The sequence below is a fragment of the Dreissena polymorpha genome, chromosome 12 (assembly GCF_020536995.1).
Source record: "Dreissena polymorpha isolate Duluth1 chromosome 12, UMN_Dpol_1.0, whole genome shotgun sequence".
NCBI lineage: Eukaryota > Metazoa > Mollusca > Bivalvia > Myida > Dreissenidae > Dreissena > Dreissena polymorpha.
This window is the reverse complement of record NC_068366.1, coordinates 54,338,999-54,365,949: the sequence shown is the minus strand read 5'-3', so window position 1 is coordinate 54,365,949 and position 26,951 is coordinate 54,338,999. Positions and strand designations below refer to the sequence as shown.

The window sequence follows — 26,951 nt, the reverse complement described above, 5'->3', positions numbered from 1 at the left end:
AGGTGCGTAAACGCACCTATGCTAAAAATGACATATTCACGTGGCATTGTGCTATGCAGAATTGACTTGATCTACCAGGATACAAAGTCTTAGATACTATTGTGTAGAAATATTTTGGAATATTTTACCATTTTAAATTTTGTGTTTCATACTCACAGTCTTACGAACATAGTTGTGTAAGTTGTAACTACGGTAACTAAGTACTATAAACATGTTTTAGAATATTAGTTACCATTGCGTATGAATTTTCAGAGAGAACATAACAAAAAGCGCAAATGCCACACCCACATGCTTTACTGAGCTCAAATTAAACCAATGTGCTGTATGCCACTATTAGATTAACGACCTGTCTGACACGTTATCACTAACCTAACTAAATCAAATATGCCTGGCCAATGTCACACCCGGATCCCTTTGCGGCAATCCGATGAAAACCCAATCTTCAAAGACGCAAAGACATGGACGCTTCGCATTATTTGGTTTGAGAACGACCATTAGAATTTCACCATCTGACAACCGCTAAGTCTGTCCAATCAAAGCCGTGCTTTCAATGTTTTGAGAGCAAAAGTGAAATTCTCATGGGTCCATGGTACGCTTTCATGGTACGCTTTCATATTAGTATTATTATTTGACTGTCTTCTGTTGGACATATTAAAGATGCCTTTTCACAGATTTTGGCATGTATTGAAGTTGGTCATTAAATGCTTTATATTGATAAATGTCAACATTGAATCTAAAAAGCTCCAGTAAAAAAACAAGAATAAAATTAACGAAAGAAAAAAAGTAACACTCAACTGGGCTCGAACCACTGACCCCTGAAGTAAAAGTTTATCGCTTACACCACTCGGCTGTACGCGCTCATAACACGAGTGATGAATTTTATACCATATATACGCACTTTTTGTAGTATCACAAAATATAACGAAAACAACAAAACTCTCCAAATTATTCAATCGTTTCGCGTTGAAATGCTTTATAATTTTCAGGTTTTTAAATCGTCAAAAGATGCATATAATGGCTATTTTAGAGCATGTTAAATGTTCAGTATTACTGTTTCCTCACAAATATCATAACTACAACGAAAATTAGAGGTTCTGAAACATTTTTTGTATGAACTGTCGGGAAAATTACGCCTAATTTGCATAAACGCCGACGGCGTTTATGCATACATTAGGTGTATTTTTTCCGACAGTTCATACACCGATGAAATGCAGAAAATTGCTATTCACTTCTTATAATTACAACACAAAATGATCTTTAAGCTGAAATTCTATCGTGGTAAGGATCATAATAGTCCTTTTTAATCTAGCGTATGAATCTATTTTCAGTTTCGGTTTCATCTCCGTCAAACGGTTATATCGTTGAAGTTCGCGCAAAAATATAACGTCATTACGCTATTGACCAATAAAAACAACGTTATTAAGTTTCGCGCAAAACATAACGTCATTTTGGCAACTTGTTTATGACCAGAAAGTAGCATCATGAATATTCATGTTTAAATTTGCATACGAAGTGGGATCATCGGAAAATGAAAAACCGGTCACGCGAACAAATTATCCAATCAGATTTCAGCATTCATATGAATGTGACAGAAGTTGTAATTATTTACTAATAAATATTAAATAAAGTACATTGCAATCCATGTATGTTGCGAGTATGTATGTGAGAAATTGTTGAATGAGACAAGAAAATCTATACGTTTAGCTAATTTCTGTTTTAACCCATTAATGCATAGCGTCTAGAAAAAAGGCCTTGGCAAACAGCGTATTAATTTTCAATGTATAGGTATTTATTACCAAAATAATAATCACATTGCATTATGATAAAAGATGTATTTATAATTTCCAAAATTACTTATTTATACATAATAATGTACAATGGACTTCTATTATTTTATGAAATGCAATTATTATAATTAACTTATTTATACTTAACAATGTAAATGGACTTCTCTTATTTTACTCTTATTTTACTATATTATTATTATTTTATTACTACATTAAAACAATTGCAACATTAAAACATCTATTAATAATCGTTACGTTACAAAAACATTTAAAGTTAGAGCCGAAAAAATAAAGTCCCATGAGAGAATATATTTTTCCCAGAATTAAAAATTGCGTATATAATGTTAAACTGCATAATTTGTGTCTCAATCAATAAGGGATTTTAAACATTCCCTTAACTTTGTTTAAAATTTAAGAGCCTTCTCTGACATATTACTATATAAAACAAATCTTTTATTTTTAAACATTTGTTATTTTGACGCACGTGTATTTATGTATTCATGATTGCTTTATTGTTTTTGACGATGAGCTGTTTATGATGAAGGCGCAAATAAACTATCTGTTCTGTTCTGTACTGTTCTATAAATCTGAAATAAAATAATTAATTAATCAAAGTCCGCAGAGCCATTTCTCAGTCAGCTGAGAGAAAAGATTATGATAAGGGGTTTTATATTGGGCAAATAAACCAATTAGTACGAATATGCCAACTGGCAAAAAACACGGGAGAGGATACTATTCCTTAAAGTTAAACTAAGCCTTCATAATAGCATAAACGTATTAGCAGAGAGCGATCAGTTCTCTCTCTTCAATTGACATATCGCCAACTGTCAATCAGATTCTTATATAAATATCGATCTAAATATCTAAATAATACTAATATAATAATCAGCGCACCGACTACTAACGACATGTCCGCCATTTTATAGACAAGCCGATTGCATAGTTTCTCATTCTCAGTTTCGTTTATTTTGTTCGGAAAAATAGGACACGAAATATAAAGAAACGGTGTAAATAAGGTTTATGTAACTCGGACAGTCGGTATCCAGATAGATAAGTTAGAAGAATTTGATTTATACAATTTCCAATGCGGAAATGTGGTCTTGACACGTACGAGTGGAAGCTGCAATGTGTAGAATTACCCAAATCACCTTTTAAAAATTAATTTATTTTAAAAAACTGAAAATGTCATATAAGCAATATTAAGTATGAAATATATCACTTGTATATGTAAACAAATAGGGAATATTGGTACTTGCGTAAATCACGGACTCCGTGCGTAAATTAAGGAAATTAACGCTATAAATCGCTTTTTATGTCGGAATCAAGTGAAAACTATTTTATGTTACTATTTTAATACAAAAAAAAGTGTCGATGCCACTGTTTTGTTGTTATGCACTTTGAATTATTATGATTGATTAATGTCCCATAAGCAATGTTCAATATTCTTTATACAACTTTTATACGTTTATTTCAGTACCCGTTCGGTGAAAGCGTGTAAAACTTATGTTAAGCGAAATTCCAGTTATAAAGCGCTATTCTTGTCAAATACAGGTGGAAAAAAGTTTCGTTAGTATTTTCGTAAATAGCATGGATAAATACAAGTGTAGACGTGTTAATTTCTTACTAATACCACCATTACACGTTGCTACAGGTTAGATTTCGGTAAGCGTGCAAGCGTTTGTGAGCGTGTTAAAAGTACCCAAATACCCGTTATACATAGCTAATGTTCTTTATAAATTTATATTTGTTTGCAAATGCATAATAAATACACGACACAAACCCCTTTTACCAGTGTTATTTCGGGTGAAAAAGGCCATAAAATCATCCGGATTATGGCGTAATCCGTAGGCAATCTAGCTATAGGCAAAAAGCCACCTTGGTGTTAGCCTGTCTAGGTTTTCTAACCGCTAAGCCACGTGTCTAAGTGGGGTACCGGACTAAGTGGGCGGAGCGATCATTGTCCACGCAATATGTCAAATAACGTATCTGTTAAGATGTGAAAAGTCATTGTGTAATTGGGATATATATGAAAGGTCGGTCGAACACAAGTGCGTTATCTTGCTATGAAAAGATATGACAAATAGTACTGAAAGTTATCCGTATCATATTCACAATGATAATTGGTACATATACACATGAGATTACGGTAGATCTTTGCGTGTGTAAGACATATTGCAGTACCCGTTGTTTTCAGTAATAAAAAAGATTTAAATATAGTTTCCAATTTCAAACGTTTATTGTGTTAATCGTGTAATATAGCGTTGTACTAGTGCTGTGCTTTCCTGTATTTTGTGTGTGTTAACAATGGGCGGGACACAGTCATTCCCGATTGTTCCTATTCCTAAAGACAGGACGTTCGTGGTGACAGGGGCCAATAGAGGTAAGGTTTGCTTGTGATGTAGCACAACTTATGCTTTACTTGATAATGATTGTCATGTGTGGTATTTTAATGGAACTTTTCAGGAAATATGTTATAAATACATCTTTTAGAGAAAAATATCCATGCCAACTTCTGTGGCTAATTCGATATAAGGTGATTGCATCAAACATGTAATATCCAGAATACCAAGATAGTACATTATTTATACGTTGTTTATATATTTTTCTAAACTGTCTCCAACAACTTAACTTGCTCTTCCAAAAAACTGACACCTTTTCACCTCACAAATCTACAGTGGCATAGAGGTGACATTCACTCATCTGGTTCTGACCAAATTTAATGAAAATTGGGCCAAAAATGTGACTTCTAGAGTGTTCACATGTTTTCACAATATACATAAAGAGAAAAATGCCCCGCCCACTGGCGGCCATGTTTTTTCACCGATCTAGACCATTTTCGAACCTGTTCGAGATATTAATAAAACCAATGTTTTGACCAACTTTCATGATGATTGGGCAAAATATGTGACGTCCAGAGTGTTTACAAGGTTTCAATATAGCCAAAGAAGGAAAACTCCCCCCCCCCCCCGGCAGCCATGTTATTCAACTGACCGGAACCATTTTCGAACTCAACTCTCATATCAAGAAAACAAATGTTCTGACCAAATTTCATGAACATTGGGCCAAAAATGTGACTTATTGAGTGTTCACATGTTTTCACTATGTACATATATAGAAAAATGCCCCGCACACTGGCGGCCATGTTTTTTTCACCGATCTGGACCATTTTCGAACTCGTCCGAGATATCAATAAAACTAATGCTTTGACCAACTTTCATGATAATTGGGCAAAAATTGTGACTTCTAGAGTGTTTACAAGGTTTCTCTATAGCCAAATAAGGAAAACTGCCCCCCCCCCACATGGCAGCCATGTTATTCAAATGACCGGAACCATTTTCGAACTCAACTCTCATATCAAGGCAACAAATGTTCTGACCAAATGTCATGAAAATTGGGCCAAAAATGTAACTTCTTGAGTGTTCACATGTTTTCACAATATACATATAGACAAAAATGCCCCGCCGACTGGCGGCCATGTTTTTTCACCGATCTGGACCATTTTCGAACTCGTCCGAGATATCAATAAAACCAATGTTTTGACTAACTTTCATGATGATTGGGCAAAAATTGTGACTTCTAGAGTGTTTACAAAGTTTCTCTATAGCCAAATAGAAAAATTGCCCCCCCCCCCGGCAGCCATGTTATTCAACTGACCGGAACCATTTTCGAACTCAACTCTCATATCAAGGAAACAAATGTTCTGACCAAATTTCATGAAAATTGGACAAAAATGTGACTTCTAGAGTGTTCACATGTTTTCACTATATACATATAGAGAAAAATGCCCCGCCCACTGGCGGCCATGTTTTTTCGCCGATCTGGACCATTTTCGAACTCGTCCGAGATATCATTAAAAGCAATGTTTTGACCAACTTTCATGATAATTGGGCAAAAATGTGACTTCCAGAGTGTTTACAAGGTTTCTCTATAGCCAAATAAGGAAAACTTCCCCCCCCCCCCCTGGCAGCCATGTTATTCAACTGACCGGGACCATTTTCGAACTCAACTCTCATATCAAGGAAACAAATGTTCTGACCAAATTTCATGAAAATTGGGCCAAAAATGTGACTTATTGAGTGTTCACATGTTTTCACTATGTACATATATAGAAAAATGCCCCGCCCACTGGCGGCCATGTTTTTTTCACCGATCTGGACCATTTTCGAACTCGTCCGAGATATCAATAAAACTAATGCTTTGACCAACTTTCATGATAATTGGGCAAAAATTTTGACTTCTAGAGTGTTTACAAGGTTTCTCTATAGCCAAATAAGGAAAACTGCCCCCCCCCCTGGCAGCCATGTTATTCAAATGACCGGAACCATTTTCGAACTCAAATCTCATATCAAAGAAACAAATGTTTTGACCAAATTTCATGAAAATTGGGCCGAAAATGTGACTTCTAGAGTGTTCACATGTTTTCACTATATACATATAGAGAAAAATGCACCGCCCACTGGCGGCCATGTTTTTTCGCCGATCTGGACCATTTTCGAACTCGTCCGAGATATCAATAAAACCAATGTTTTGACCAATTTTCATGATAATTGGGCAAAAATTGTGACTTCTAGAGTGTTTACAAGGTTTCTCTATGGCCAAATAAGGAAAACTGCCCCCCGGCAGCCATGTTATTCAACTGACCGGAACCATTTTTCGAACTCAACTCTCATATCAAGGAAACAAATATTCTGACCAAATGTCATGAAAATTGGGCCAAAAATGTAACTTCTTGAGTGTTCACATGTTTTCACAATATACATATAGACAAAAATGCCCCGCCGACTGGCGGCCATGTTTTTTCACCGATCTGGACCATTTTCGAACTCGTCCGAGATATCAATAAAACCAATGTTTTGACTAACTTTCATGATGATTGGGCAAAATTGTTACTTCTAGTGTTTACAAGGTTTCTCTATAGCCAAATTAGGACAACTGCCCCCCCCCCCCCCGGCAGCCATGATATTCAACTGACCGGAACCATTTTCGAATTCAACTCTCAAATCAAGGCAACAAATGTTCTGACCAAATTTCATGAAAATTGGGCCAAAAATGTGACTTCAAGAGTGTTCAAATGTTTTCACTATACACATATAGAGAAAAATGCCCCGCCCACTGGCGGCCATTTTTTTTCCGATCTGGACCATTTTCAAACTCGTCCGAGATATCAATAAAACCAATGTTTTGACTAACTTTCATGATGATTGGGCAAAAATTGTGACTTTTAGAGTGTTTACAAGGTTTCTCTATAGCCAAATAAGGAAAACTGCCCCTCCCACTGGCGGCCATGTTTTTAACGGACCGGAACCACTTTTGAACTCGACCAACATATCATTAAGGCAAACATTTTGACAAAGTTACATGAAGATTGGGCATGAAATGTGACTTCTACAGTGTTTACAAGGTTGTTTTTTTTTTACCTAGTGACCTAGTTTTTGACCCGGCACAACCCATTTTCGAACCTGGCCGATATTTTATTGGGGCAAAGCTTTCGACCAAGTTTCATGAAGATTTATAATTAACCGATGAAATGTTACATATCCTTAAACCAGGGCCTTATGAATTCAGTTATGTAAACAATTGTCCTCTCACAGAACAGTAAACAAAGGAAATAGAAATTAGGTGTGAGGTCACTATCAGCAAGAACAGAATTGTTTTATGAACGAAATTTGTTTTAGTTTCTTAGAAGGTTTTTTCACGTAAAACGGACTTAGAAAAATTCACTAAAAACGGTGTCAGCAATATTTTTGGAAGAAAACGTTAGAAAAACGTTTCCAAAAAAAATGTAAGAATTACCATATACTAAATTAAATAGATATTTCGTCTGATTTTTGATCAGGTAAGGCTTCATAATGGTCAACCGATCGATGTGGGTTTTCGAAATGTAGCTTATACCTTAAGCATAGGTGCGTTGCACATATGCTAAAAACTACGCAAGATAAGTTGGTAAATTTTTGAACATTGCTTTTAAGGCCATGATATTAAATGACAAACATGTTTGTGTACAGAATAGTCATTGATTCTTCTTTAAATAAAAATGACCATGTTCGAGACTCTTTTTGCACTACCTGTTGACCCTTATTTTATCAATTATTTTCATATAAGGATGTTTATCATGTAAAAATTAGTCTTATTTTTCATTCTCTATATCCCAACTAACTCATAAAATGGATAGATAATAATATACATGTCTCTTTTATTCCTATATTTTGTTATTTTTTTACACTTAAAAAATTTTCTGTCAGTCATGGTTATTTTTTTCATACTGAATGAAAAGCTTTCTTTGAAACATTAACTATTTCACTTAAGCCTTATATGCCACCGTAAACAATCCATTCATGTTCTTTAATTACTATCAACGCAACATAAAGATGTACATGTTGACGCACCCAATTCCAGCCTTTAAAGTGATATTATGGGCATTTTTCACTGTTAAATTGAGCTGAAAAGAATAAACAGGTCAAAAGAGTTAGTTAAAATGTGCTTAATGACCAATTATCTGCAACTCATCTTGCTACCAGTTGTTATCAAAAAAATATATTATATTCGATATTTTACATGTCTCACCCAGTCCTCTAAGCCGAAATGATCCGTAAAACAGAATAGTGTCTTTGTGTCGTATTAACGAATCTGCATTAAAACTAAATTAAGATTCACATCGTAAATCGAATCATTTCTGTAGTCAGTTGTCAAAACGAAAGTAGGGTTGATATTCAAATGCATTATTTTTCTCTTTCCGGGATATTGTTTTAGTATGTTGATGCTGCATTAACAAATATAAGTGTATATGAAGTGAAAACACCAAAAATAAACAACGGTTGCGATAGACACCTATAAACTGTTACATGCCCATATCACTTAAACTGCTTCTTTAATTTAGCCTGGTTATGAACCATGCTCAGTCATGGTGACAGTCTAGCAAATTGCAAATTCTAGCAAAAATCTTCATACATTTTGCAATTTAAGCAATGTAAAAAATAAGGTTTTGACACACGCTTTCACGTCCCCCACCCCACCTAAACACCACCACATCCCCTTCTGCAATTAAATAAGCGTCAACACGTGATAATGACAAATCCGAGCTGCCAAACTTGCAAATAATAGCGGCATAACGTGAAATTAGAGCTTGCTTCTTGTTGCCATTCTGGATGATATAATCTCGTCATATTGACCTTCCTTTATTGTCCCGGCGTGTTTGTATCCTTTAAATTCGTCCACGCGTCAAATTCCAAGTTTTTTCATTTGTCCTATCCGTACGTTTATATGTCGTTCTAGCGTTCACTACAACGGCGCCATCACAACAAAACGATATGACAGAGCCGTTTTATTATCTGAAGCGTGTAAAATACGGAAAAATGCAAAACGCATAATTATTGATATCATCCATATCATCTTGGCCTTTTTTCGCGTCTGCCGCCGACCAGCTTCCCCCGGGCATCACGGTACAGGGCGGATCTCTCCAGCAGTCCCGACCTCTTTCCGATCTGATCGGCATCTGCATCCAGGTATTTTCTATGCCGCCTTCTCTTCCTCTTGCCTTGAAGATTCAAGGTCTGAGATTGTCTTGTCGTATTGAATGCAGGCTTGTGAAGGGTGTAGCCTAACTATCGCCAACGTCTCTGAAGAACGTATTCTTCAACGGATTGCTACTTTGCTCTTCTCCTTACGTCTTCGTTGATGATCGAGCGTGTTTTGATGATCTTAAGAATATTCATGGAGAAGGTGTAGACCTGTATTTTCTTTACGTACGTGACGGTGGTTCTCCAGGTCTCTACCCCATGGAGTAGTATTGGCTTCATGATAGTATTGAAGATCTTGGTATTAATGCCTATCGCAGTTGATCCCAAGATGTTCTTCAGCTGATAGAAGGCTGCTCGTGCCTTACTGATGAGGGTTCTGAAGTCAACAACCGTAGTTCCATGATTGTCCAGGTTGCTGCCGAGAAAGGTGAAGCTTTCCACCTCTTCAAGTGCCTCGCCTTGGACTTTGAATGATTTGTCTTTGAATGCATTGGCTTTGTGAACACCTTGCTCCTACCTCTGATAAAAGTGAGATCCAGTCTGGCTGAGTTTTCCACAACAATCTTGATCTTTTCCTTCTTTTGTTGTTGGGTGTGTGTGTGAAAAAGAAACCATATCGTCGGCAAAGTTGAAGTCGTCCAACTGCTTTCAAAGTGCCCAACGGATTTCGTTTCGCTTCTGGTCCATCGAGGTCTTCATGGCACAGTCTGTGGCCATCAAAAACAGGAAAGGTTAAAGTAATCAGCCTTTCCTCACTAATGTTTTTACTTTGAAGGCGTCGGTGAGCTGTCTATCATGATCGATTTTTCATGTCATCCCTTCATAAGACTTCCTAATGATGCTGGTGATCCTTTCTGGCACTCCATAGCGCCTCAGTGGTCTCCGGATAAATTGTCGGTCAACGCTGTCGAATTCCTTCTTATAGTCGATCAAGTTGACGTAGAGGTGTGAGTTCCACTCCAGTGATAGTTTCATAATGATTCGCAGGGTTGTGATCTGATTCCCACACGATCTCTGCTTTCGGAAGCTGGCTTGTTGGTCACGGAGATGCGGGTCTACCTTGTCTTTCATCGGTTTAGCATGATGCAGTAAAATTTCTTTCCTGGGATGGATAACAGCGTTATCACTCGGTATTCGGAGCAATAACTCAGGTCACCTTTCTCGGGAGCTTGATGAGATAGCCCTCTTGATTTTTCGTCTTCTTCACATATCTTGCTGTAGAGCGGGTAAATGGCTCCAGACTGGTCTCGACGTACGCCTTCAGCGATATTGTAGGTATGCTGTCAGATCGCTTTAATGGCGGTATCTCCGGTCGGTTCCCGGGACTTTGCTACTGGAATTGCTCGATCCTCCTATGTTCTACTATTCTCCGTCTGCTATCACTCGTCCGTTTGTGTACCTCACTGGCCTATCTAAATTGGCATACTTTTCTGTTATTCTCTTGGTGATTTAGTTCAGGTCATTGGGTCTGTTCTGGCGTACTGCCTTTTCTGCCTCTGTTGCCAGTATCTCTATGTAGTTCCACTTGTCTGCTATTTTACTTCAATTGACGTTCCTGTTTGCTTCAGTGTACTATCTTATGCTGTTACTTTTTCTGCTTTTGTTCTGCTGCTGTTGACACTTGTATTCTTTTATGTTCTTTCTTTAACTTTTTCAAGCGTCTCTGCTGATACCGAATCCATGTTGGTGTTGGACTTTGAGACCAGTACTTCTTTGCATGTTGAGGTCACTGCTTATGTCACTTTCTGCCACTTCTTTTCTATCGTCTCTTTTTCAAGCAGCTCCTCTAGAGCCTGAACCTTGTTTGATAGATTAAATTTGAACTCTTCTTGCTTCAAGACGTCTTTCAGCCAACGGTGTAGATACGCTGGCGATGGCAGAATCCCCCTTACACATTCTTCTTCACCTACAGTTTCAATCGGGCGACAAGGAGATGATGATCCGAATAAACGTTTGCTCCTCGCTTAATGCGCAAACCCAGAAGAGAGCTACGAAACTTCCTCGCGATACACACGTGGTCGATCTGGTTCCCCGTCGTAAGGTCTGCAGGCACCAAAGTTGCTTTTTGTATCCTTGTATGTTGGAAAACACTCTCTGATGACATGGTTACTTGTGGGGCACATGTCGGCGAATCTCTCAGCGTTGTCGTTCATCTCGCCTAGCCCTTGGGGCTTTCTTGTATAATGGTAGAAAGTCTGTTGTAAAATGTGTCCTCCTCATCCTATTCACTGTCGTTCGTCAGGGCTTATAACTGGGCTATGCGAATGTAGATCCTCTTTTTCTTTGTATGAAAAGAGGCAGTCATAATCCGTGGTCCGTGCGCCCCAACCTGATGAGCGCTCTCTGAGCCGATCTGTAAAACTACTCCCTGGGTATATGCTGAATTTTCCGACACATTTTCCGGGAAAAGCAGAAACTCGCCGGAAGTCAGTCGCTTCTATACATAACCAGTTCATCTTGATTCGAGGATTCCTATGACGGTGAGATTGAACTTCCCAATCTGTGTGGCTACTTGCGCTGTCTTCTAGGTCCTATACATGGTTCGAACATTTCATGTACCGATGGTGGTGGTCCTGGTGGAGATTATTTTATTCGGCCTGACGGCTTCCAGTTGACTCAAATTCCCGGCGTCATACGTATTCTACCTGGTGGACCATCTTTTCCCAGGTCCGCGATGTCTGTTATGCTTTTAAGCGTTTCGGTAACTAGCGGGATTTTCACAGGGTATGGAAGATGGCCATACGCCCTACCCTCCTTTTTCATTCGGACTTGGGACCGTCCTTGGTCGAGTTAACTCTTTATGTTATTTACGGTGGCAAAGAGGTGACATTCTCTTTTCTTTTTTGCTATCTCGTTAGCTATGTCGTGGGAACGACTTACTAAGTCGGGGAAACGAGATAGAAAACAAGAGGAGTGCAAAACTAAGTGGAATGAAATTACAAAACGAGCGGTGTAGAAAAATAAAGGAGGGACGCAGTAAACAAAGGAGAAGAGAACGCGTTAGCTATGTCGTGGGAACGACTTACCAAGTCGAGAGGAGGGCTATCTAAAAAGAGGAGTAAATGTGACCTCTATGTCACCGTAATGATTTTCATACTAACTTTCCTTCACCAGGTATCGGATACGAGGTGGCCAAGTGGATCGCCATGATGGGAGGCACAGTCGTAATGGCGTGCCGGAACGAGGACGACACCATGAAGGCAAGTTGCGCATGCGCAGTGGGAGCAAGTGCTTAGGGTATTTTTGGAACAACGTATTTTCCCGGATAAGCTCTCATATGCAAATCAGACCCACGCTTTTTCTATTTGGAACCGCGTTTGACCATAAGGTTACAATGCTATGTTAATCAACCACGTCTTCCGCCGTTTTAAAATTGAGATAATACAAACCAAGCACAAAACCATTCGACATAGGACTTTGGTTGTACGGAAAAAACGTGTAAGTCAGCAAGGAGGACCACTTAAATAATTATGGAAGTGCTTTTGGTTATTCTTATCTTGATTTGATCAAAATGAAACAAGAATTTAGTCATTCTGTATATGAGCCAGGAGATCTTTTATGCAAAAAAGTTTGGCAAAGCGGTCACATAGCATTAGCTGTATAAAAATGAGAAACTTCCTCTAGTCTTCACTTATAGGAATGTATTAAATCTGCCGCTCTGTTGTCCAGGCTATGCGCCAAATGGAAAAGGAATACAAAGAAGAAAAGGAAAGGGGAACAATTCAAGGACTGGTGGATGTTCCAGAGTTATCGCTTGTCTATATGCATTTGGACTTGGGATCCTTTCATTCCACAAAACAGTTCGTTGAGGATTATAAGACCTCGGGTCGTCCATTGCACGTGCTCATATGCAACGCGGGCATTGTGAAACCACGTCCAGGTAAATGTGTTCTGGCTTATTCTCAATTTTGATTTATTGATATAAACGCAAAAAAGTTATTTTTATATGTTTTCTTGGACAGCAAATATCAACCAATTGCAAAATATATGACAAATGCTTCCAGATTATGCCAATATTTTTTTAAGTATATTTTTTTGCACCAGGCTCCAGTATCTTATAGAGTTTAAAATAAAATAAAAACATATCGCGACCCTAATAATTATTATGATTCATTTACTTTCTTTAAATGTCTTCAAAATATAAAATAAAAAAACATAAAGTGCATCGTTTATTTGCAGAAAAGACAGACGATGGGTTCGAATCCATGCTCCAGGTCGGGTATTGGTTTTATTGTTAAAACGCATTTCAACAAAAATAAATGTTCAACAAAATCAAAGCACTTAAGACGAACAAATGGTGCATAGAAATTTAAGGTTTACGTTGAAGTATAAGATTCGCATATGGCAGTGACATGATCCTGAACGAGTCCATGTAAATCTTACACCCTTAAAATCAATGTTCATGAATTGTAAATGGTTTGCATTCAAATTACAAATGAACATATACGTTTATTAGTAATAAGCAGATAGTCGCATGACGTATGTTTTTAAGATAAGGGCAATTATAAAATAATATCAATCAAATAATTCAAATAAGTCTGCAGTATTATCCATTGATTGCACTTGGACATCACGTAATCCGCGATTACACTCGTATATAAAACTCACCGGCCTTTTGCGATTTTTCAAAGCATACTTTATATGGTATAATTTGGGATTCTAGATGGATGTAAATCATCCCTTTTACAATAGCCCGGATCCGTTTGTTTAGTACTGATATTCAAGTACGGCTTTTTTGCACATATTCGCACGACTACCAACCATAGACCCTTTGCATGCTGGGAAATTTGTCGTCTGCTAAAATGTTGTCTGCTGAATTTCTAAAATAAGCATTTTCTTCGATTTTTTTTCAAAAACAGTTTGGATCCCACGTTCTGTGGCGTCTCATCTGGATCCAAACTGTTTGCAAAGGCCTTAAAAATTCGGTTCCAGCACTGAAAGAGTTACTCTGCAAATTTCCAAACGATTGCATTGTTTTCATATTCAGGTAAATTATCTGAGTCATTTCTTACTTATCGGCATGCTTCTGCCGATGATGAAGGGCAACGCGGTAACTGACGACACTCGAATTGTGCTCGTATCCAGCGACGCCCACAGGTAAATATGCGCCTTGCTCAGCGAAAACGGTGCTTAATGCATGTGCATGCTGGGAAATGTGTCGTCTGATAAAATGTCGTCTAATGAATTTGTAAAAAATAAGCATTTTTTTCATTTTTTTTTCAAAGATACTTTCAGAATAGCAAACAGTTTGGATCCAGATGAGACGCCACGTTTTGTGGCGTCTCATCTGGATCCAAACTGTTTGCAAAGGCCTTTAAAATTCGGTTCCCGCACTGAAAGGGTTAATGCATGTGCATACAGTTTCGTTCCAGATTAATCATGGACGACATTTTCCGCCTACTCTGGATTTTCGCTCAGAAGATACTTCCTTTAAAGGGATCTTTTCACGGTTCGGTAAATCGACTAAATTGAAAAAAGTTGTTTCAGAATCTCGAATTTTGGGTGTAGTTATGATATTTGTGAGGAAACAGTATTACTGCACATTTGCCATGGTCTAATATAGCCATTATATGCATCATTTTACGATTTAAAAACATAAAAATTATAAAGCGTTGCAACGCGAAACGATTGAATGATTTGGAGAGTTCTGTTGTTGTCGTTTAAATTTGTGAAACTACGAATATTGCTTATAAAGCGTATAAAATACGCCAGTATGTATGCTTGGTCGGATAGCTCAGTTGGCTAATGCGTTTTTACTTCAGGAATCCGGGGGTCACTGGTTCGAGCCCTGCTGCGGGCTACTTTTTTTCTTTTTTAAATTTTATTTTTGATATTTTACTGGAGCTTTCAATATTTAATGTTTACATTTATCAATATAAAGCATTTAATGACAAACTTCAAAGCATGCCACAATCGGTGAAAAGGCCCCTTTAAACGAAAAATCTATTTAAAGCGGGAAGTGTACTCCCTGATAAGCCTTAAAGCGGGTATATACGATTTTTTATATGTGTGTAATATATTGATAAAATATGTTACAATAACACAAAATAGGCAAGAAAAATTATACATTGAAGCCGAATTTCATAAAATGCAGCAAAGACAAATTAGCGCCCCGAGCCTATTGTGACGTACATATTTTCCTACAATAACCGAAGCATTCGTCTTTGTATTAGAGTTAGTGTTCGTGTGTCGTATGAATAGATATCGTTGCAGGAATTCTAATAAACCGTTAAACTAAGTTTAGATTCACATCGTACATGTATGGTATACATGCTGGCGAATTCGGCTGTACAGCCGTTTTCAATTTCAGAATTAAATATCTGGCTTATTTCGCATTTTTCGACACATGTTCTTCTTAACTTTTATTTTAATTTATATTGAAATATATATATAATAAGTTTTTTACACAATGTATATAAATTCATAAATATTTGACAAAATCGTATATACCCGCTTTAACGGACAGCACGGCTAATCTGGGAAGACACTTTACTCTAATGCATTAAACCCCATATTCCTAGAGCACAGCTCATGTGTAATTCATTAGGACGTTGGCGTTCCCCATGTCTCATGCACTTTTTTGCGTTTTGTTCAATAGCCGCAATCGCTATCAGGGTACCCACGTCCGTACTTAGTTTTTAGGTGCAGGCAATTCAGAATAAGCAAATGAACAGACTTGCACATACTTACAAGTGTGAATATAGTTTGCAACAGATGAACGTAATTGATACAAGTTCAATAAATGGAAAAGCAATTAAAAGAGTAACCTTTATAGAAATTGCATGAATGTCCGATTTATTAAGAAATGCTATGTACTGCATGTAAATATATATATATATATATATATATATATATATATATATATATATATATATATATATATATATATATGATTTTTAAAAGCGACAGCTCAGAAAACGGTGAAATCTTATATTATGTTACAATATAAGGCGTCTTTTAATCAGTTACGAACGTCAATGAATATTTTAGATTCTATACATGTTAATGTAAACGAAATATGTGTGAAGCGGTCTTATATAGAATTGTGTTATGAAACAAAAGTATGTTTTTTCTTCTTCTAGAATGTGTGGATTTAATCTGGCAGCTATAAACTATGACGACGATCCTAAGAAGTTCAGCGGCTTTGACTACTACGGTAGATCTAAACTGTATCAAGTGAGAACAAATTGAAATTACTTTTTTTCCAAGCATTTTTCATGAATTAACGTGTTGCATGTTTTGTTTGCATGTTTCGTTGAACAATTTGTTTCGGTAAACACATGAGATCAAAATGTCGCCCGCACCAAAGCGAAACAAAAACATGCCTCTGAGAAAAAGAATACTGCTGTGGCTCGCACATAATAAAGTAAAATGTATCTCGCACATCGCATAGTATTATGACTGTGGTCATGCGTCTCTGTGCCAAAAGCACGTGACTGTTACATGAGTTGTGCAGTTTGGTGCAGTTTTTAACGGTTGGTAATTGATAATTATTACGCCCCTTAACCATAAATTATATTCCATTGCTTGAAAATTAATCACTCTTCAAATGGAAGCATTTTCTCGTGAAATCTTTCAGATAATGCAGATGTACTCTTTGCAACGAAGGCTCAAAAACTCTCACGTGACTATCACTTCTGCTCATCCGGGAACCGTAGAAACAGAAATTGGTCGCGACTTCAAGGACGTTAAGCTCTACCAGTTCTTCCTGACCATGACGCGTTTCTTTGGTAAAATTAAAAATATGTCATATGAAATTGCGATACTTTGGGAAGAGGACAACGACAACGAGCGAGGCATGGTATAGGGGTGATAATCCTGGGTTATGGTTAGTGTTAGGGTTAAGGTTAGGGGTCGGGTTAGGGTTAAGGCTAACCCTAACCCAAACCCGACCCCTAACACTAACCCTACCCCTTAGCCTAACTCTCTAACCCCCCCCCCCCCCCCATGCGCATTACAATACCATGCCTCGCTCGTTGTCGTTGTCATCTTCCCTACTTTAATTGCTAGTTACCATATATCAAGACACTAACACTATCCATTCTCTTCGAGTTTCATTTCGGTAGGTAAACATAGTCTTAAGGGATAACTAGTCCATATAAACGTACTCCCAGAGCCTTTGATGATTTTTCAATGGCGGCTCTGGGAACACATGAGATAATGGCCCTTTGGGTTATAAAGCTGAGAGTTGAATTATTGCAACTAAAGAGAGAACATTCCGAAATCAGAAGCTATTCTTCTGATGTTCCAATTTTAAGTTTTATAGCACGTGAAACAACCTAAGTGCTTCATTTTTATGTACGGCTAAATAAGAGCGATTAAGAGAACCTTTTCAAAAGCATAACACTACAAATAATAACAAGAAATTAGCACAAACTCACATGTTTCTGTATATTTAAATACTGAAGGTTGTTATAACAACGAAAAGGAGCAATTTCACTTTTGAAAAAATATAACTTAAAGCTTACTGTAAATTGACTTTAAATATATCAAGTCACACAGTTTTTATTTCCTTCAATAAATATTCATAGTGATTAGAAATAGGATGAGAATATCTATGACAAAAGACTTTCTATGTTGGACTCATAATAAAGCATGCTATGATACCATCTAAACATTTACAAATAAGTAACTGTAAGCGTGATTGAAAAATGTCGAACCCTGACACGTTTGTGGGGGGGGGTAGGTTTGGGGGACATATGCCGCCCCTTCTTAAACCGCCTCTGCATTGCACAGAACCCCACCCATAAATAATTGATAACTCCTTACGTTGCCTTCCCGAATCATCGGGCAGAGATTCGACATAATCCGAACGTTGCTACGGGGGTAACAGCCGACAGGAGCTTGGTCCACCTTCAATCCTTCATTACCATCGACAGAAGTCAACAACTCATATGCAGATACTTCAATGTTTATGCCCTCTGTAGGGAGGCATATAGCAGTCTCACTGTCCGTCCGGCATACCGTTTCCTGCGTTTTTGTCCTCAACGCTTCCAAATATTTAACTGAATTTTGGTGTTTGGGTCTACCTGCATGACTTTCAGATCAAGTTCGAGTTTCGTTACGGTCCATTGAATTTTTCTAAAAGTTACGTGCCTTAGACTAAAAAACTTTTACTAAAAGAACAGTTTTCCGGAATTTTTTCCTAGGCGCTTTCAAGATATTTACCTAATATTTGAAGTGTGTGTCTACCTACATTACACACAGATTAAGTTCGCGTTCAGTTCCGATCCGTTGAGTTTTGACGAATTAACGGGACTTAATTTAACTATTTTCTCTAAAATAACTGCTGCGCGGCTTGGAGGTGCCGTGTGGGGCATTTTGTTTCACAAACGCAACTAATGTTCCACCTGTGACGCACGATTCTATTGACGCCCGGTGCAGAGGCGACTCTGGGTCTTTTAGTGACCACGATGATGGCAATACACGTTTTTAACCTCTCGTGCTACTTGCGCTCGGATAAGCTATACGAACAGTACACAGAGTCCATCACTTCTTATGTACCATTTTGGCCTCAAAATTATGAAACGCAATCGTCAAATGTTCCGTCTTTGAGTGTCTAACTCGCTAGCAATCACTGATTCCCGCGTAATTTAAGTAATGCATATAAGGATAACAACAGACCGACATTAAACACAGACGTAACATACGTTTTTAGCTGGACTATTATATATGAAATATATATAGTGGAGCTATCCTACTCACCCCGGCGTCGGCGTACCCGTGTGCGTGAGCGTTGGAATGTTAATGTTTGAGTACCACCTCAAATATTTTCTATATCCTTTGACATATTGCTTTCATATTTTGCATACTTCTTTAACAACATGACCCCAATCTATAAACAAGAGCAGACAACTGTATCAAGCATTTTGTACGAATTATTTTCCCTTTTTATACTCAGAAAATTGAACATTTGGTTAAGTTTTGTGTTTTGGTCCATTTTACTCCTAAAGTATCATGGCTATTGCTTTCAGACTTGGAAAACTCGCTAACTATCATTAGGGGAAAGTACAGGGAAAGTTGCATAACTCTAGTTGGCATTTTAACGGAATTATGGCCCTTTTTTGTAGTAGTAACTTTGAATATTTGTTTTACATTTTGTGTTTACATCGACTTTACTTCTAAAGTATCAAGGCTATTGCTTTCAAACTTCAAATACTTTCTTACTATAATGAGGGTACTGTACCTGGCAAGTTGAATTTGACCTTGCACTTTGAATGACCTTGACTCTCAAGGTCAAATTAATAAATTGTGCTTAAATTGCCATAACTTCTTTACTTATAATCAGATTTGATTCATACTTTACAAAACAACACTTATCTGGCATACCACAATGGACTCCACCCAAACCATCCCCATGCTCCACGCCACGATTTGTTTTCCCCTTTTTTTCTTATTTTTGAAAAGATCATCTAATAAATGACCACACCCCCACATTATACTCTCCGCCTCCCCCCCCCCCCCCCCCCCAACTACCAAAAAGACATTTTTTAATATGGTAAAAAACAACACACAATTATTTATTTATTTTATTTTTGAAGGACCGTCCAACCATCAAACCTAAGCTATTATTGCTATCAAAATTGAAATAAAATCTAATTTGTTTGTTTAATGCCTTTACACATTTCCAATAAAGTGTGGAAAATATACCTGAACTCAGAATCGTCTATAAAGTACAACTTCTTTATATATAGTACCTTGACCTTATTGAATATGAAGAATTTCCCCATGATGGCTATCGTTATACTGTCAAGCACTCGTATAGTCGAGCGCGCTGTCTTGGACAGTTCTTGTTTTATTGACTTATTCGTTTTAGTTCTATATATTCTATTCAAGACGGAATTAACGGACAACAACTAAGAATTCTTACAATTATTATAGTTATCACAGTTGTCTCCCTTGCATTTTGGGATATATTTTGGACCGTGGAAAGTAGAAAAACTTGCTGAAGTATTCAATGTAAAGTACTCTTTCGATTCACGTTGTCTACTTTTAAGCATCCCGAAAAAACTTCCCACAGCAACTCAAAGTTTTCCTCTGTGTCAACTGTGTCAAATACCAATTGTCAAGGGAAACCACTGCGATGAGTTTCCAAAACATATAATCGGCCCCTCTTTCTGTACATCGATCAAGGTTTAGTATAATAAATTAGAATTTCAGCGCGAATAGTGATACTTTTGATATGATGCTAAATTCGCTAGAAATTTTCGTTAGACAACACTACTTGATAGAGTTTAACAGACAGCTCTACTAATTAAGCCAAGGTTGTTTAGGTATAGTATATCGATTTGATAATGTAATCATGTGATATTTTTTTAAATGCCGAAAGCATGTCGCCTGGTGAATGCTTTATAAATCGTATTCCGGAATAGTTTTGTGTGGTTTAAATATACGTATCGTGTTTATCATAATTAAATTGCTCTAATTTATGCTCGCAATCGACTTAATCGAGTGTGTGTCCACTATCACTTACAAAATAGACTAGGTCGGAAGGTCAATGTCTGGTTTTTTTTCAATTAAATTTTATCATGATATATGATTGACTTCACGCTTCAAAAAGGATTTTCAATATTATTGAGACACATTTCCAAATCTCCATGCAAGACTCGTTCTTTATGCGTAAGCTCGTTTCGCGATTTGATGGAGTAAAACTACGGAATACCGTTTTGGTCATCGTGGTTACACATTAAAATCCAGAGGGCGACAATGCGATAGTGCGATAGTGCGATAGTACGATGAAGACAATGCGATGGTACGATGGCGACAATGCGATAGTGCGATGGCGACAATGCGATAGTACGATAGTACAACTATCGCGTTGTCGCATTGTCGCCATCGTAATATGACGTTGTCGCATTGTCCCCCATCGTACTATCGCATTGTCGTCATCGTACTATCGCGTTGTCACATTGTCTCCATCGTACTATCGCATTTGTCGCCATCGTACTATCGCATTGTCGCCATCGTACTATCGCACTATCGCATTGTCGCCCTCTGGATTTTAATGTGTAACCACGATGGCACTAACGGTATTCCGTAATCTAGGAAAAATACGATGTGCGCATGTGTACCGCGGAAGGCGATAGACGACAATGCGACAGTACGATGACGACAATTCGACAGTGCGACAATACGATGGCGACATTGCGATATTACGATGGCGACAATGCGATGATACGATGACGACAGTACGATATGACTATCGCATCTCGTTAACGTACTATCGTCATCGTATTATCGCATTGTCGCCATCGTACTATCGCACTGTCGCCATCGTACTATCGCACTGTCGCCATCGTATTGTCGCATTGTCGCCATCGTATTATCGCATTGCCGCCATCGTACTATCGCATTGTCGCCATCGTGCTATCGCATTGTCGCCTTCTGGATTTTAACGTGTTATCACGATGGCCCTAACGGTATTCAGTATAAAGCAAGCCTGACCGCAAACTCAACACGATGTACTTTAAAAAGAAATGAAAATGTTAAAGAGTCGGTCATTAAGATATATGCCAGATTAGCGGAAAAAACAACTGTTGCGCCTTTTAAATGGCATTGAAACAGCACAGTTTTAGCGTCTGTTGAGTGTTCCAATATCAGGGTTTCGTAACCGTTCTCATTTCAAAGAAACAAGACGTCCCGCGATTACACGATAAGCAGAAGTACAGATTAATTAAATTCAAGACTATTTTTTCTCGTAAGGAACCAAAAAACCTTGATAAAGCAGCAGTTATGCAATACAAACACCGCGGCATAAGGGACCTTGAACTTTTATCTCAATCAGCTGCGAAGAAAGAGTTTTCAGCAGTCGGGTTTTAACAAACATTGTTGCAACCTTCACCGATCAGCTGGAAAACAGCTGTTCTTGGAAATTACAAGTTTACCACCAGAGCTTGAAGATTCTGCACAGCAGACAAAACCTTAGCGGCTGTGAATAAATTTCCATCTACATGTATCAGCTGATGTTGCAAGGTCACTGGCTAATACAAATGGTACAGTGGCGTCAACCATAGACTAATGAGTTCTGAACAACAACCTTCAGATACTGCAACGAAAGTAAAATATAGTTTTATCGACATTACTGCATAAGACAACTGCAACCATAATTGTCTTACGCGTGAGACATTATACCGAATACATGTGTACTGTATGTACTAGGTGTCTCACGACGGAAGGATCTTAAGAATATTGCGATATCCGCCGTCACCCAACCACCTATCCATCTGGGGGCAATGGACTTATGCGGAGAATCCCAGTGCAATCGATACAAACAGTTTTTTCTCACACAGCTCGAGTTGTTTTAATGAGGCTTTTGATAAAATGTGTTTTGAGTAAACCAGATTCTAGACGCGATACACGTATAGTCCATGGAAATGCGGAACTGTTCGTTATATATCGCAACTTTCGTAGTATCGCCCCTTCAGGCTTTAGAGGCACTATGTAGTAGTATTACTACTTAGCCGTCGTGTGCAACATATTGTGCAAGTTAATACTGGTCAGATTTTTGTAAACAGCTCATTATCGTCTCATATTTTAATCGTTAAACAAATTAATAATCTTGGTGCCACCACTCCATTGACATTGAACTTTAACTGTCACACAAATTTCGAACAATGAATTAGTTAAATCGCATGTATCGTTCTCTTGCGGGGTTTATTCTTAAAAACTTAATCGTGTTAAGTTAAGTATATAGGGAAATCAGACTGGACTCGTAATTCGTAGTATCCCGTCATAATGTTCTATCGCGATCCTTTGCATCGCGTTTCGGCTGTATTATACAATGAAATTAAAAAGTATTAAACGGTTATAATACTTAACAGGCGCGTTTCGTACCCGACTGGTCTGTTAGATAGACACGTGCTTTTAAATGGATGTAAGACCTGGAATAACAGCCCGTTTGTTGCTTAATTTGAGATAACACAACTGGCAATCAACTCAGTTTCGAATGAGATATAAAACCCTTTTATTTCTTAATAGATTTTTTACTGAAATCGTAAATTTGAAAACCAGGTCAAGTGCACGTTCAGCCTGGTTGTAGCACCGCTATAACAACGTTTGAAAACAGGTTGTTTGTTTCCAATCACGCGACCCTGATATTTCCTACCTACCGTCCACTTGTTTTTATGTATTCCTGGTTATATTTTCTTTTCTTGACAATCTTATTTTCTTAATTCGCTGAAATAACTTAAGTTTGCGATCGTTTCTACTACATTTTATCATATTTGCTAAATAAACTTAAATTAACTACCTTAAAGGGACTGTCCAACAGATTTTGGCATGTATTAAAGCTTGTCATTAACTACTAAAAATGCTTTATATTGATAAATTGAAACATTTGAACCAAAAATCTCCAGTAAAAAAATAAGAATACAAATTAAAAAAAGAAGAAAAAACGTTAACCTCCACAGGGCTCGAACCACTGACCCCTAGAGTCATGGAGTTATGGAGTACAATGTATCCCTACTTTACCACTCGTCCATCTACGCTCACGACTAATGCGGAGGTATTTTTAGCTATATAAGCAATCCTCGTAGTTCCCCAAAATATCGATTCGCGTCGAACGACGCTTTTGACTGTTGGACAGTCCCTTTAAGAATGTTCAACAGAGTTTTGATAGAGTTCTGCGTGTCACTGAATATTAATAACTTATGGTTTCGTACAAATGTTAGCGAAAAAAAGTTCAGCAGACATACTATACCTTTTTTATGTAAGCGGAAACAGCTAACGTTTTGTCTAATTAATAACGTCAAATGTTTGTAGGGAGGTTGCCTTAATTATATTTATACTAATAACCGTATTTCATAGTCCCATAAATATATCATTATAAATTGCGGTCGGTTTCAGGCGCAATGCGGGACCCACTGGACGGGGCTCGAACCATCATTGACCTTGCCGTAAACCCTGTGTACCAAGGCGTCGGTGGTCACTACTACAAAGACTGCAGTGTAGCCTCCGTCACATCCACGGCCAGGTTGGTTTGTTTGCTTGTTTAATTTTTTCGCCACTTAGAATAGTATTTCAGTTATATTCGTACAGCGGTCAGTTTACCTACTCACACCCTTCCTAAGCTGGTTTACCTGTACCAGGTGCCGACCCTTATTTACCGCTTCACATATTCACATATATTAGGTGTGGATGTTTAGTTTAAACCTATTTAGTTTACCTCGATTGCATCGAAAGCCTCTGACTTATTGAAACACTCTTGATTCCGTTTCCTGGGCCTAGAACCAGTTCTTGGTGTCTTCAGGGGACGCTCCCTGCGTGGGGATCTTACACGTTACCTCCCCGATCGCAAGGCGATCCATATCCATTACGCCACGGCGACCTTTGAGGTGTGGGTGTTTGGGACGGTGATTCCATATCAGGCATGTGATATTTAGCACAGTAGCCATACTCTTTAGTTAACAAATCAGCGACGATTTGCAGTTCTGATACGTCGGAGTTAAATCACAATAGCGGTGTTAAAAATAGACGTATTAGAACGACAAACCGTGGTTAATTGGTACTTAAAAATCGAAGAGGTAAGCACTATTTCGATTATTACATCTGACATACAATGTTGTTGTTAAAGGGACCTTTTCACGTTTTGGTAAATTGACAAAGTAAAAAAATGTTTCAGATTCGCAAATGTTCGTTGTAGTTATTATATTTGCGAGGAAACAGTCATTAATACTGAACATTTACCATGTTCTAAATTTCCATTTACGGCATCTTTTGACGATTTAAAAACCTGAAAATTATGAAGGTTCGAGCCCAGTTTAGGGTTACTTTTTTCTTTAATTTTATTCTTGTGTTTTAAATTTAATGGATCTTTTAAGATCCAATGTTTACAGTTAACAATATAAAGCATTTAATGACAACCTTCAATACATGCCAAAATCTGTGAAAAGGTCCCTTTAAAAATTATATATTACTTTTAATATGGTGGTTTATGACTGAGACTATGTTGGAGGTAGTTTTTTAATGATAGGATTATCGCTACGCGTCTTTTTTCTAAAGAACGATTAGTGAATATTGAATAATTGTTCATTTCAACATAACCCCTTTCATAACCGTAGACTGGCTTAAAGCGTTTAAATGTTGCTGTTTTTTTTTCCTGAATACTATTATTATCTATATAGTTATTCCGTTGTATTATACAGTCTGTGTGATTGACTCATTGTTTGCGTTTTCAGCGACGTACAGAAACAAGAAGCCTTGTGGAATGTGACATTAGAACTATTGAAGGGACATTTGAGCGAGGAGGAGATTTTCTGTTTGGAAGGGGCGGACCCCTGATTGGTTTATCACGTGATCGATGCTATGGTGCAATATATTGCTTTGTACTTCTTCGTGCATATTTTATTGCTACAATTGTATATTCACGTTCTATCGTTTATTCATATTGAACAATTCGGATTTCGAGTTGCGTTTGATGTATTGAAGAGACAGGATGAAATACTTCTGTTGAACGAAATAACGTCAGTTAAAATAATGTGTTCTGTGTTATTTATGTGTAAATGGCAAAATACCGGTGTCATATGTTAGGGAAAATGAATTATATAGAAATTGTGCGAAGATATATACTAATCGTGTGTATCAAATATTCCTTAATTAACTACCGATTCAGTTAAGAACGTGAACTGGGGTCGTATTCCAGAAGCATCTTAAGTTAAATTTTATTCTTATCCTTAAATTGGGATATTTTCTTAAGTGTTTCATTTCATATTGCAATAGATTGGCATCAAGATATACATTTAAATAGCATCATTATGCCAATGTTATCTTAGGAATACCAACAAAAACATGTGTTTCCTTATTTAGTAAAGAAATACAAAACATTGTAATTTTTAACTTAAGTGAAATTATTTAAGAAATGACATAAGATGTTTCTGGAATACCACCCCTGGTCGCGCTCTGTGAAAGCGGGGCATTAGCATGTGCGTAAATTGTCGTACAACATAAGCCTGTGCAGTCAAGCTTTTACACAATGGCACGATTTTCGTCTAGGAGAGACTTCCTTCAAACGAGAAACTCCATACAAGCGTAAAGTGTCGTCCCTGACTGGTCTACTCGGACTGCACAGGCTAATCTGGGAAGACACCTTACACATATGCATAAAGCCTCGTTATATCAGAGCGCGAATAAAATGTGTTTGATTTTTGAAGTACCAGACCTACACGATTTGTTTCACATGTGTTTTGTTTCAGTAAGATTTCTTCTCACTTTTGCGCTAATATTCAGTAGTATGTGTATTGTATTGAGTTTATTTCGCTCAGATCGTAATATTGTGTTCTTTTTAAATAGACCGTAGGTAAATGGAATAACATAGAATTTGCTAGTTTTTTTTTGAAAATAACACTAATCCTTTGAAGGGGGTGTTAACCATGTTTACCAATTGGATTTCCGTTTCAAAATCACATTTAAACTATAATACTTCGAATGAAACTACCGTTGGTACATAAAAAGGATCAAAATTGTTTGTACCTATGGATAGCGGTATTGTCTCCAAAATCTTGCCAATCGGTTTATTGATGGTTGCTGTACATGTAACAAAATGTGCATGATGTGCAAGATAAATTACACCTGTCATGCGTCTATGTCATGAAACATAGACGCCTTCTAAACAATGTACGGTAATGAATAAATGCGTTTGAATTACGAAAAA

At 37.5% G+C, this 26,951-nt stretch overlaps 1 protein-coding gene across 1 annotated transcript; it reads left to right on the top strand.

Moving 5' to 3' along the window:
* The first annotated feature begins 3,777 nt into the window (after window positions 1–3,777).
* On the top strand, window positions 3,778–26,951 carry LOC127852793 (retinol dehydrogenase 14-like). The gene is made up of 9 exons (XM_052386775.1): window positions 3,778–4,167; window positions 12,419–12,504; window positions 12,974–13,184; window positions 13,484–13,518; window positions 14,292–14,401; window positions 16,387–16,480; window positions 16,884–17,034; window positions 24,149–24,275; window positions 25,480–26,951. Exons 1-9 carry the CDS (start codon window positions 4,092–4,094, stop codon window positions 25,580–25,582), a joined length of 993 nt encoding a protein of 330 aa, XP_052242735.1. The 5' UTR covers window positions 3,778–4,091; the 3' UTR covers window positions 25,583–26,951.

What these genes read in the sequence shown, in the direction of transcription:
- LOC127852793 (XM_052386775.1), top strand. Translation starts at nt 4,092, where the DNA reads ATGGGCGGGACACAGTCATTCCCGATTGTTCCTATTCCTAAAGACAGG. An exon ending in GGTGACAGGGGCCAATAGAG is followed by an intron (nt 4,168 to 12,418) that starts GTAAGGTTTGCT and finishes TTCCTTCACCAG; the next exon opens with GTATCGGATACGAGGTGGCC. An exon ending in TCCGTCACATCCACGGCCAG is followed by an intron (nt 24,276 to 25,479) that starts GTTGGTTTGTTT and finishes TTGCGTTTTCAG; the next exon opens with CGACGTACAGAAACAAGAAG.